This window comes from Anabrus simplex, chromosome 2 (genome assembly GCF_040414725.1).
Source record: "Anabrus simplex isolate iqAnaSimp1 chromosome 2, ASM4041472v1, whole genome shotgun sequence".
Lineage (NCBI taxonomy): Eukaryota > Metazoa > Arthropoda > Insecta > Orthoptera > Tettigoniidae > Anabrus > Anabrus simplex.
This window is the reverse complement of record NC_090266.1, coordinates 309,102,046-309,115,772: the sequence shown is the minus strand read 5'-3', so window position 1 is coordinate 309,115,772 and position 13,727 is coordinate 309,102,046. Positions and strand designations below refer to the sequence as shown.

The following is a 13,727-nucleotide window of genomic DNA, read 5'->3' as shown; positions in this document are numbered from 1 at the left end:
AGACTTATATGCCCTCTCCTTTACATCCTTACTACAACCCCTAAATACCCTCATAACCATGTGCAGAGATCTGTATCATTTATTTACAATCATATTTATGTGATTACCCCAATGCAGATCTTTCCTTATATTAACACCTAGGTACTTACAATGATCCCCAAAAGCAACTTTCACCCCATCAACGCAGTAATTAAAACTGAGAGAACTTTTCCTATTTGTGAAACTCACAACCTGACTTTTAACCCCGTTTATCGTCATACCATTGCCTACTGTCCATCTCACAACATTATCGAAGTCATTTTGCAGTTGCTCACAACCTTGTAACTTATTTATTACTCTGTAGAGGATAACATCATCTGCAAAAAGCCTTATCTCTGATTCCACATCTTTACACATATCATTAATATATATAAGAAAGCATCAAGGTCCAATAATACTGCCTTGAGGAATTCCCCTCTTAATTATTAGAGGGACAGATAAAGCTTCGCCTTCTCTAATTCTCTGATGGGGATTATTCTCCGATCACACTTGTATGTTGTGAAAATTGAACATGCCACTCCTCATAAACGATGCCTCGTATATGAACACAATATGATTAATGAAAACAAATGAATATTTACTGGATACTAGTGTCATGCAAAACACGTTGTATACTCGGTTCATATTTGTCGAGATGTTCATAACCGAAGTTTGCTTTTCAAAGGCGAAACGAGCTATGTTGTTTCGACCTTGCCCCTTTGATACTCTCTCCTTCACGCGCTGTATCAGTCACAGTTAGAAGTGCTCGCCTCTCTCCAACCTTGTTTAGCCATACTCTGCTAAGTTTGTCTTGCGTACCTGTATGTGTAGAAACACTACGCTTTTTCCTCAAGAGTGGGCCCTTGACTGGGCATGAAACCGTCAATAGTTAAACTCATACTTTTAGACTGCGTTTTTGCAGTATATTGGGCTGGGGCTGCTTCTTATGTAGAAAACTGGAAATAATCTAGTAAATATCACTCCTGGCGAGAAGTGGTTAATGAAGTTCACGTACTGCTAAGCGTATTCCTCCTGGCTAGCGTAGTTTACTGACCTAAAAACGCAAACTAAATACACATTATTATTGCATAAGCCATATATTTCACTACTGGGCATACCAAAGACATTTTATAGACTATAAACACATGTACAAGTGAATTACCGAGCGAGTTGGCCGTGCGATTAGGGGCGCGCAGCTGTGAGCTTCCATTCGGGAGATAGTGGGTTAGAACCCCACTGCCATCAGTCCTGAAGGTGGTTTTCTGTGGTTTCCAATTTTCACACAAGGAAAATGCAGGGGCTGTACCTTAATTAAGGCCACGGCCGCTTCTCTCCCACTCCTAGCCCTCTCCTATCCCATTGCGCCATAAGACCTATCTGTGTCGGTGTGACATAAAGCAACTTCCCATAAATTAATTGAACTAAGTTTATGAAAACTAACCGCTTGTTACGAACTTTAAAATAATGACTGTGTAAATTAATAAGTCATTATAACACGCAAAGTTAAATATAAACTTCAAACTTAATTTTAAAATTCCTCTTCGCACAAGGACTTCTTTGGAAATGGACTGCAAAATAATTATTTACAATTATTATTACAACTTTGTAAAGTATCTTTCGCTACTTGGACTGCTTGCTGGAATTCACAACATAACGTCTGTCAGTTACTGACATAGTAGGCAGACTGACTGAATGCTCCTTCCACCAGCGCAGTAAGTCGTCATCATCTTCACCTGCATTCATAAAGCAGTGCATCCCTACTTAGTCAACAGCAACTCAGCTGTCGCTTATCCTCTCACTGAATTTGTTCGTTTTCTTCGGAGGCTATTGTAGACTGGTCGGTGCATGCACAGTGTGACATGAAGGAGTTACACAGAGAAAATATTAGAACCCCTAAAAACCCTCATAACCATGTGCAGAGATCTGTTCCCTTTATGTACAGTACAATCCCATTTATGTGATTACTCCAGTGAAGATCTTTCCTTATATTAACACCTAGGTACTTACAATGATTCCCATAAGGAACTTTGTCCGACTCGTTGGCTGTATGGTGAGCATACTGACCTTCGGGTCAGAAGGTCCCTGTTTGATTCCCGACCGGGTCGAGGATTTTAACCTTCACTGGTTAAACCCAATGGATCGGGAGATGGGTGTTTGTGCTGTCCCCTACATCCCTGCAACTCACACACCACACATAACACTACCCTCCACCACAGTAACACGCAGTTACCTACACATGGCAGATGCCGCCCACCCTCATCGGAGGGTCTCCCTTACAAGGGCTGCCCTCGGCTAGAAATAGCCACATGAAATTATAATTATATACCACTCCCAGTTAACTTATCGCCAGTCCTAGACATACCTTGTTTCCATACCTTTTAGTGAAGCAGCAGCTTCTCGTATGCTCGATTTGGTGCGGGTTTAGTAAGGCGGCGTGTGTGGAATGGTATCCCAGTGTAAATAAGTGTTTCTTTTTCAGGTTCTTAGCATAATCTGTGTAGTAATCACGAAGATTTGTACGATGTGTGTACCTAGAACGTGCATCATGGTACCAATGATTTCCACTATGGAGTACAAACCTCGAGATAGCGTTTGGATCGGAAATATGGTTCGGGTCCGCTGCAAAATGAAGGTCTGTGACTTTGTCTTTTTATTCTAATGTAAATATGTGCTTTTGTCGTGATAACGTTCTCACTTTCAGGGCAGATTTTTGCCATATTTTGTTTTGCGTAAAAACAAGTCTTTTCTGTGATTTAAAATACTGTGTGTGGTGTTATCCTAATATCGTGTGTCTTAGGGCGAATATTAGGTAATGTCGTTGTGTTCATAAGTGTAAATTGTTATTACTGTTGTGTCATGAGGCAAAATCGTTAGTAACGTTATTAAAAGATCTTTAATGCGATGTCAGGATGTTTAAATGGTCGTTATTTGCTAAAACTGTCCTTATGGTTGTGTTAGAGGGAAAGTATTAAGCTCATTGATGCTGAATTATATGTCCAGCGATAGCTCAAAACGAATAATAAATGCAATTAATAATAAAATATGTAGCGTGTGCCATAAGAAAATGAGAAATCCTGAGAAAATTGGATATATAATGGATTTGTAATTTTAGAGCTGAGATGTGATAGTTCCATGTAGGCCTACAATTTAGGACTTTTTGAGATCCGAGTGTGAGCAAATTTGTAGTTCAAATATAATTCTGGAGTTATATATTGTTCCTAGGAGCCTCCGTGGCTCAGACGGCAACGCGTCGGCCTCTCACCGCTGGATACCGTGGTTCAAATCCCGGTCACTCCATGTGAGATTTGTGCTGGACAAAGCGGAGGAGGGACAGGTTTTTCTCCGGGTTCTCCGGTTTTCCCTGTCATCTTTCATTCCAGCAACACTCTCCATTCTCATTTCATAGCATCTATCAGTCATTAATAAATCACTTTGGGAGTGGCGACCCCATCGTACTAATAGCCTATATATGATTCATTCATTACATCCCTGACCCGGACAATGACTGGAAAACAGATTGTAGGTTTTCATTTTCATTTTCATCGTTCCTAATCGTAGGATATTGAGCAGGCGGTATTGTGTGCCGTTAGGTTGATTCGATCTTGATTTATTGATGTTGAACGAAGGTTAGTTGTATCTTCACTAGCGATCATTTATAACACAATTCCAGATAACTAAAGCCAGCTGAACTTGTACTTTTAATAGAACCCTTTGAGTGACATCAAGTGCAACGCAGGTTGATTAGATCCTCATTTAGTTGTGATCATGTTTAGTGAAGGATAGTTGAGTCTTCATAAATAATCATTCATAAAACAGTGGCGTTATTAACCATTACATCGTTGTTAGAGTAATTGAACACAGGGATAGATTCATATTTCACGCCGACATTTTCTTTTAGTTGCGGAGATGAGCAATTTTTAGGAAAGTGATTGTTTTATTCAAGTTGATATTTTGTTTCTTGGAATGTTAATAAGCCATAGTTGCAGTGGATATTGATCATAGATTGAATTGTTGTACTGAAGGGTCGTAGTTAGTGTTTAAGTTATGTCAAGGGTTGACGTTAATGTAATACACAATAAGACGTGGTAGGTGCAAATTACCGATTCAGCTAGCATATTCATTCCAATTCAGTGTTGGGTAACCTAGCTGATGTAAAATTGTCGTAACCACATGAACCCCCATGTGACATTCAACAGTTCACCATTAATCAACGGATATTTTCAGTGAGTGTAAATTTTAGGCATTATTGTTTCGTAGGTTTTAGATTAGTGTTTAAACTTAATGAGTGCGGATTTGATTCGTTCATCTGAGCTGATTTCTTAAAAAAGCCCACACGTAACGTTCATGTAGATTGATAGTTTTAGAATTGTGGTATTGTTAACCTCAGGGAACGTTTAGGCGGTACGATATTGAAATTATGGACATTTCATTCAGATCGTATCATCGTCGACAACGATGTTGTCTCAAAGAACAGACAAACAAAACAAAACCAAAAATGTTCAATTTAACCATTTTTAAATGTTAACCATTTCTATGTTCGACGAAAACAACCTTCGATGTTTAAGTGTTAATTTGTCGTCCAGTGTTAATTTCAGACATCTGCTTCAATGTTGTATTTTCTTTAAGCTAAACTCGTACGCGATTATTTAAGCAGGTTCAAGCGACGAACTTAGGGATGACTTTATAAATGTTGTTCTTTTTTCCTCCAATTTGCTTTACGTCGCACTGATACAGGTAGGTCTTATGGCGACGATGGGATAGGCCTAGGGGTGGGAAGGAAGTGGCCGTGGTCTTAATTAAACTACAGCCCCAGCATTTGCCTGGTGCGAAAATGGGAAACCACGGAAAACCGCCTTCAGCGCTGCCGACAGTGGGGTTAGAACCCAATATCTCCCGGATTCAAGGTCACAGCTGAGCGCCCCTAACCGCACGGCCAACTCACCTGGTAATTTTGTTCTTGAAACATAGCCAACATTTTGGGCATTCTCAGTACTCACGGTGTCAGTTTATGACACAAGTGGTGTAATCGCATTTTTTTAATGATCTTCAATCATTTGACTTAAGGCTTAAATGCGCAATTTATTACGGTATTTCTTTTAAATATTATGATATTTCATCCCAAAAGTAATATATTATTATCAAAAAAACATTTAAAACGTTTATTTATGTCAAAATAAATATTGTTTTGATTTATGTATATCAGACGAAATGTTAAGAGTTTTGAATGCTCTGCCTACTGGTATATGCAAAGCTGTACGATTACTGTAGCTAATGCCACAGTTAGTGGTCGGCCCAGAACTGGAGATTAAACTTAAACGAATCAAGTGGATTAAGCCACGGTTACGTATGGAACAGTGGCGGCGCGTTCTATATGTTCAGTGGTTCAGTGAACCCCCTAGAAATAGACAAGTCTAGGTAAAATGGTTTATCAGAGCCTATTCCTTAAATTTGCTCTGTATATCAGCGCGCGTAGCGGTATTTTTGACATCAACGCTCGGTTGCTCTCAGGAACCAGCGAATAGGTTCAATTTCAGGACTGAAGGCGCGGAGCCGTGAAACGTAAGGAGGGTGCGCAAGGCGAGGGGTTATGAGAAGCAGGGAAAACATAGCCCAGGAATCGCTGGCAACTGGACCAGCGATAGACACGAGTTACATCGAGCAGTTCCGAAATTAGCCGAAGCATTGTCAGAGCGCGCGGTCAAAATTTGCCGTATGTGGTAGGTTTTGAAGGGATTTTAATTTGGCGATTTTGCCATTCTGATGTAATTAACCGCAACGAGCCAGAATATTTTGCAAACTACGGATTGTATAGCATCAATAGACGTACGTAGTCTAAGTTTATGTAATTAAATGAAACTTTTGATTAGTAATACGTGTTTTATGAAAAGTAAACAGCAATCTACGTCAACACATGTCTGCCTAACACGTTCTTGAAGAAGTTATTCCTACGTAAGCAACGACTTCAAAATGAGGGGAAATTGGATCAGCTTTAAGTAATTGCACCTCATATTCTCTGTCTTTCATTCTTCATTGTTTTATTAACTTCTTCGAGCTGTAGCCGTGTCTCTGCAAAGCAAAGTCGCGTTTTTAATCAAGGAATGTCACTACTTTACAGCTATGTAAACATCAACAATAATAATCTGAACACGTTATTTTCCACAGCAGGGAACCCCCAGACGTTTTATCCACGCGCCGCCACTGGTATGGAAGCCTAAAGTTACGACTTTCAGATATTTATTTTGTTGTTACTACTTTCAAAATGATGATTTTGATCCACGCAGCCCATCAGGCAATGGATCTAGATATTATGAGTTAGCCGTGCGGTTGTTAATTAAATTATTTTTAATTGGTTCAAAATTGTTGTTTTATAATTTTCTGGTTTTCGTCGTTTATCATATTTCTTTTATCTTTCTGGTACAAAACATCTGAGTCATACTACTCTTGCCTTGAATTTATAGTAGCTCGGCTTTCCTTGTTCTCCGTCGATCACGCCAGCAAGTGAGAGAAGAACTCGTAAACTCCCCGAGACTACAATAATCTACGAATACATGCCTCCGACGCCGTTGAGGGTTCAGTATATATGCATTCATGCTATCTCCGGATTCAATGGTAACAATGGTAGTTTTATTTTAGATGGATATCAATATGTTACCTTCAGTTTTATCTGAGAGTATCAGCGCCACAAGAGCTTACAGAGTGACCTATGACATGGGCGGAGCTAGAGCGGCGGTGGCGAGAGCGACCACTGACGAAGCCACGGTCTCAGTCTTACTGGATACTCGCAACGGATATAATGTTCATTTGCTGCTAGTGTCTTCAGCTCGCTCGTGTCTGCCGAGAGCCTGCTGGTGTCACTATGCTGGACAAACTGGAACCCAAGAACTATGGCTGGAGATCTTCCACCGAACAGACCGACTCCGATGGCGAATCACACCCTCTGCTATCGTCTGACACCAGCCAGCGCAGCTTCGGGTATGTACGGAACTTCATATGAAGTATTCTAGGGTCCGCTGTTATGTTCACAACACTAGAAAGGATGTACCGGGTGACGAGTAAGTCACGCATGTGTTCAAATGCCTCATAACTTTTGGCTTTACAATGCCATTCTCTTTTCCTTTTGCAGTCCTTTATTTAAAAGACATTCGGGAAATTAACCGTGGGGAAGTTGAACATCGAACAGTGACCCAAACTCAGTGAACTTTACTTTGTACATGAACAATCGATTATTCTCATATCCCCAAATTTTACTGCGCCGGATTACTTTCTTTTGGGATACGGTCAGAAGCTCAAAAACAATATTTCAGCAAAAATCGATGCGTTACAGCCAGAAAGTTTTTACAAACTCACGAAGATTGTTCTAAAATAGTCCGTATTCGTGAGGAAAAAAATGGGGGTCTCTTGAAACACACAATTTTTCACAAGTAAGCAGTGAGCACACATTTCCAAAGCATGTATTTAATGTTTGAGGCAGAAACATTAGGAATTTTGAAATCGAAAATATAAATTGTTCATATCCATCCATGACTTCTGCGCCACTCTGTATACACTAAAACCCATTCGTGATTACTGCACCACGTACGACTGTATTAAACATTTTTGCCTCCCGGGTCATTAACAAAATGCCCGTTTACATCACCCCCACCCTCCCTACGAAATTGCCGATATGTGTGTGAAAACAATCGAAAAGAAGACAATGAAATCAACAATTAATATACAGATTAAAAACATTACAGCAATGCATAACATTTCTTTTTTTTTTTTTTTTGCTATTTGCTTTACATCGCACCGACACAGATATGTCTTACGGCGACGATGGGATAGGTAAGGCCTAGGAATTGGAAGGAAGCGGCCGTGGCCTTAGTTAAGGTACAGCCCCGGCATTTGCCTGGTGTGAAAATGGGAAACCACGGAAAACCATCTTCAGGGCTGCCGACAGTGGGGCTCGAACCCACGATCTCCCGATTACTGGATACTGGCCGCACTTAAGCGACTGCAGCTATCGAGCTCGGTGCATAACATTTCAAAAGTCGACAAAGGCTGGGGTTGGTTTCACTTATCGATATGGGGTCACTGATGAAGAGGTTTTCCTCGCACTTCTTTTGGACAAAAGCGCCGATCATATAATCATAGCCCGTGGATTTTAAGAGTTCACTCTCAATGCAAAGAAAAGTCCAGTAAACTTTCCTCTTTTTTTAATTCTTTTTTTTCTCTTTACAATTTCCTTTACGTCGCATCAACACAGATGGATATTACGACGGCTAGGAGTTCGAACCCACTGTATGCTAGCAGCTGCATGACTCAAACCATGCAGTCACTCGTTCGGTGTAACTTTTCCTTAGAAAGGGAAGAAAGAAGATATGTTTTGATTCGTCGCAATGAAGAAAAATGCCAACGGCCGTAGCCGTGTTGAAACACCGGATCCCGTGAGATCTCCGAAGTTAAGCAACGTTGGGCGTGGTCAGGAGTTGGATGGGTTGCCACGCGCTGTTGGTGGGGGGTAAGGGAATGGAGAAGCGGAAAGGAACAGGTCACCCTAACGCACGTAAACTCCGGCTCAGGAACACCTCTGCGGAGGTTCGGACCAGCCTTCGGGCAGAATAACCCTTACCTTAATGAAGAAAAATGAACGTTCGGCTGAGTGAACGCAACATATGTGTATAAATATTTGGAACCGTTTTGTCGAATCAAAATTCGTAAAATAGGTGTTACTTGCCTTTGATGTAATATGACCTGCGCCGAAACACTATTTGAAGTTAACACGTTGTTTAATTAATTAAAGACTCTAATGAAAGCTATTGTCATGAGCACAAATATTAAATTTATACATTTCTTACTTATGGAATAATATAAATTCTCGACTTGAAAAATATTGTTCCTCCCTCCCAAAATTTTGCCGCCTCGGGTCTTGGCCCATTTTGGCCCATGCGTAAATACGAATAATAATAATAATAACGTCATTTGCTTTACGTCGCACTAACTACTTTTACGGTTTTTGGAGATGCCGAAGTGCCAGAATTTTGTCCCGCAGGATTTCTTATACGTGCCAGTACGTACCGACACGAGGCTGACGTATTTGAGCACCTTCAAATACCACTGGACTGAGCCAGGATCGAACCTGACAAGTTGGATGAGGAGGCCAGCGCCTCAACCGTCTGAGGCACTCAGCCCGGTGCGTAAATACGGCCGTAGTTCCAGGCTATTTTCGAAGATGCTCAGGTAAACTTATTTCCTGTTCTGTCTGAATAAACAGGCCAAGTAATAGGAGTGTGATCTGCTGGAGCTTATGAATTGAGTATCACGGGTTGAATCTCCCGCCAGTCATTTGGAGTATTCAGTATATTCAGAAATTAAATATGAACACATTGTAAGTGACCGACTGAGTTGCCTACGCGGTACGAAACTTACATTTGGGAGATGGTAGGGTAGAACTCTGCCGGCCCCGTGGTGTCGGGGTAGCGTGCCGGCCTCTCGCCCGGAGGCCTCGGGTTCGATTCACGGCCAGGTCAGGGATTTTTGTCTCGACCTGAGGGCTGGTTCGAGGTCCACTCAGCCTACGTGATTAGAACTGAGGAGCTCTCTGATGGTGAGATGGCAGCCCCGGTTTCGAAAGCCCAGAATAACGGCCGAAAGGATGCGTCGTGTTGACCACACGACTCCACGTAATCTGCAGGCTTTCGGGCAGCCAAGGCCCTTTCAAGGGCGTTAAGTGCCGTGGCTGCGGATGTCCATGTTCATAGCACGAAGTCCACGACTGATACCGTCTTAGTACTTCCCTTTCTCATCCCAACGTCTCGGAAAACTGTATGTATTACTCCGACGCAAATCGCTAGCTGAGAGAAATTATGCGTGATTCTGCTTCAGAAAATCTCCTTTACCGTTAAATGTATTACTAAAATGCATTTCATTCTTTCTACTTTTTCATCATAACCAGTCCTATATTATCTCTTTTTATTCCTATCCTTTCTCCCAGTTTCTTGCCGTGAGTATTGTGTCGGGATCTGACTGTTTTACGGTCGGATGCCCTTCCTGATGTCAACCCTATAACAGTATTCGCCATTGCGTGTTTCTGTGGTGGGGTTGTGTTGTTCTGTGTTGTTTTTTGTTGTGATGTGTTGTATGTAGATGAAGAGATGCATATTAATATTAATACAAACAACAGTCTTCTACTACCTAGTGGAATTAGCCACGTGCAGTTAAAATTCCCTTCCCGATCGGGAATCGAATCCAGGGCCCTCTGGACCAAAGGCCACTATGCTGACCATTCAGTCGAGGAGCCGGGCATTAGTCTTACATCATTTGATTTTCTGTTATTTTTGAAATTTCTTCATTGTTGCTGAATTTCGTTAATATATTTAGTTCTTTCAGGGCTAGTTACAGCATAATATTATCGTAATTATTTCTGGGACAACGTTGGTATCGATGTTTCTGGATTTAAAACAGGACACTATTTGGACATTACATTTGGACGTTACAAAAATGTTGCAAAGTTTGGGCTGGGAAGACTTGGGAGAAAGGAGACGAGCTGCTCGACTAAGTGGTATGTTCCGAGCTGTCAGTGGAGAGATGCGTGGGAGGACATCAGTAGACGAATAAGTTTGGATGGTGTCTGTAAAAGTAGGAAAGATCACAATATGAAGATAAAGTTGGAATTCAAGAGGACAAATTGGGGCAAATATTCGTTTATAGGAAGGGGAGTTAGGGATTGGAATAACTTACCAAGGGAGATGTTCAATAAATTTAAAATTTCTTTGCAATCATTTAAGAGAGGGCTAGGAAAACAACAGTTAGGGAATCTGCCACCTGGGTGACTGCCCTAAATGCAGATCAGTAGTGATTGATTGATTGATTGATTGATTGATTGATTGATTGATTGATTGATTGATTGATTGATTGATTGATTGATTGATTGATTGATTGATTGATTGATTGATTGATTGGATGCGAATAAAAGAAATCAAGGATTTAGGCTCACAGTGCGGGAATTTGAGCCCTCGGTTACTGGTCTGGCGCGTCTAGCTCATATAAGATGAGCCATGCTAGTAGATTGTTACGACTGCACGAGTCAGAGAGACAGCAACACTTTAAAAACTGTTCAAATATTGACTTAAATACGAATAATGATTAAGATGATTGCCATAGAAAGGGGCAGAGGAGCAAACCACGTGACTAACGATTTTGAATACTCAAAGAGGATAGTTGACCTCTCTGGAGTTAGATCATGAGATTGTCACTGACAGGGAACAATTTGTCAGAAAGAGAAACGTCTGTGTCTCTAAAAACTTAATAAGGTATTGAAGTTACCGTGCGAGTTGGCCATGCGTTTAGAGACGCGCAGCTGTGAGCTTGCATTCGGGAGATAATGGGTTCCAACCCATTGTCAGCAGCCTTTAATATGGTTTTCCGTGGTTTTCCATTTTCACACCAGGCAAGTGCCGGGTCTGTACCGTAATTAAGGCCACAGCCGCTTCCGTCCCACTCCTAACCCTTTCCTATCCTATCGTCGCCAAATGTGTCGGTGCGACGTAGGCCTAAAGCAATTTTTAAAAAGGTTTAGAAGTCGAGTATAAGTTGGATACTTCTGCATCTTTGGCAGGCTGAGTGGCTCAGACGGTAGACGCGCTGCCCTTCCTTAACTCAAGTTCGCGGATTCGATCCCAGCTCAGTCTAGTGGTATTTGAAGGTGCTCAAATATGTCAGCCTCGTATTGGTTGATTTACTGGTACGCAAAAGAACTCATGTGGGACAGAATTCCGGCACTTCGGCCTCTCCGGAAACCACAAAAGTAATTAGTGGGACGTAATATATTATTATTATTATTATTATTATTATTATTATTATTATTATTATTATTATTATTATCTGGCAACTGGCCGATGTCCTTGAGTTAAAAAACAAGATACATACAGTATATTTAAACATTCACATTTAGCGGAAAGATACACAGCAATGGCAGGATTCTACATGTGGGCTAGTGCTTCAGTATCGTATCGAACTGACTCGCAGACCAGGTATCGTCAACTAAGAGCGAAATGCATTCCGAGTCGGCCTGCTCGGTGTTTTTGGTGGAATAGGAGCAGCTTAGCGTGGAAATTAGTGGAAGTCCGTGATGTCATGCATACAGAAGCTCCGTGATTGTGTACACTATCTTACTATCGCTGTATTTCACGTTCAAGCACAGTCAACATAAGCTTTCATTCACAATGGAAGATAGTCCAGTAAAACAAAACATTTGTTGAAATTTGTGTTTCTTTAAAAAGGAAACTCTTTTTTCGTTCGTTCGTTATCGGTTTACCCTCCAGGGTCGGTTTTCCCCTCGGACTCAGCCAGGGATCCCACTTCTACCGCCTCAAGGGCAGTGTCCTGGAGCGTCAGACTCTCGGTCGGAGGATGAAACTGGGGAGGATGACCAGTACATCGCCCAGGCGGCCTCACCTCCTATGCTGAACAGGGGTCTTGTGGGGGGATGGGAAGATTGGAAGGGATAGACAATGAAGAGGGAAGGAAGCGGCCGTGGCCTTAAGTTAGGTACCATCCCAGCATTTGCCTGGAGGAGAAATAGGGAAACCACGGAAAACCACTTCGAGGATGGCTGAGGTGGGAATCGAACCCACCTCTACTCAGTTGACCTCCCGAGGCTGAGTGGACCCCGTTCCAGCCCTTGTACCACTTTTCAAAAATTTTGTGGCAGAGCTGGGAATCGAACCCGGGCCTCCGAGTGTGGCAGCTAATCACACTAACCACTACACCACAGAGGCGGACAAACTCTTTTTTCATTAACCAAATATGACAAGTGTCCCAAAATCTTGGGTGTAAACGTAATTAAATAGATTTCTTCAGGAAATATTACTCGTATAATGGAATACTATAATTTGTCTATGAATTATTTTCTTTTTTGCCCTGTTATGATCTCTGATCTGAATCCGGTCGTTCCTCATGATCCCTACTCCAAATAATAATAATAATAATAATAATAATAATAATAATAATAATAATAATAATAATAATAATAATAATAATAATAATAATAATAATAATAATAATAATAATAATAATACGGTTGAGGCGCTGGCCTTCTGACCCAAACATGGCATGTTCAATCCTGGTTCAGTCTGGTGGCATTTAAAGGTGCTCAAATACGTCAACTTCGTGTCGGTAGATAGTAGGTTCGAATCCCACTGTCGGCAGCCCTGAAGATGGTTTTCCGTGGTTTCCCATTTTTACACCAGGCACATGCTGGGGCTGTACCTTAATTAAGGCCACGGCCGCTTCCTTCCAACTCCCAGGCCTTTCCTACCCCATCGTCGCCGTAAGATCTATCTGTGTCGGTGCGACGTAAAGCCCCTACCAAAAAAAAATAATATACAAAACTAATTCGTATGTTAGCATTGTCTCAGTACGGTCACTGCGCGTATCGCCTCTGTGTACATGAAGCCTATCTCCTGCTTCGTTTTCTCCCGGTATTAGCCGACACGAGCGGGGCAAGCAGCGCCTGCTCCCTGGAGCAACTAGGAGAAGACCTATGCGAAATTCATTTCCTCAGTTGTTTTTCTTATTTTTCCTTCACCGGGTGAATAGTATTGCTGGTGAGGGGCCTGATTTCTATATTTAAGATTTCAAATAGAATCTCGGTACAGCCGGTTAGCATTTATGGGTCACCAAGCAAGTTAGCCGCACAGTTCAAGTCGTGTAGCTGTTAGCTTGCATTCGAA

At 41.6% G+C, this 13,727-nt stretch overlaps 1 protein-coding gene across 1 annotated transcript in view; it reads left to right on the top strand.

Annotated features, from left to right (window-relative positions):
* Positions 1-6,795: 6,795 nt before the first annotated feature.
* LOC136864075 (neutral amino acid transporter 9) overlaps positions 6,796-13,727 on the top strand; it is a 276,887-nt gene continuing 269,955 nt past the window's right edge. Inside the window, exon 1 of the mRNA XM_067140620.2 lies at positions 6,796-6,990. Within this exon, the coding sequence (XP_066996721.1) occupies positions 6,875-6,990 (116 nt within the window). The 5' untranslated portion in view covers positions 6,796-6,874. The remainder of the gene's footprint in view (positions 6,991-13,727) is intronic.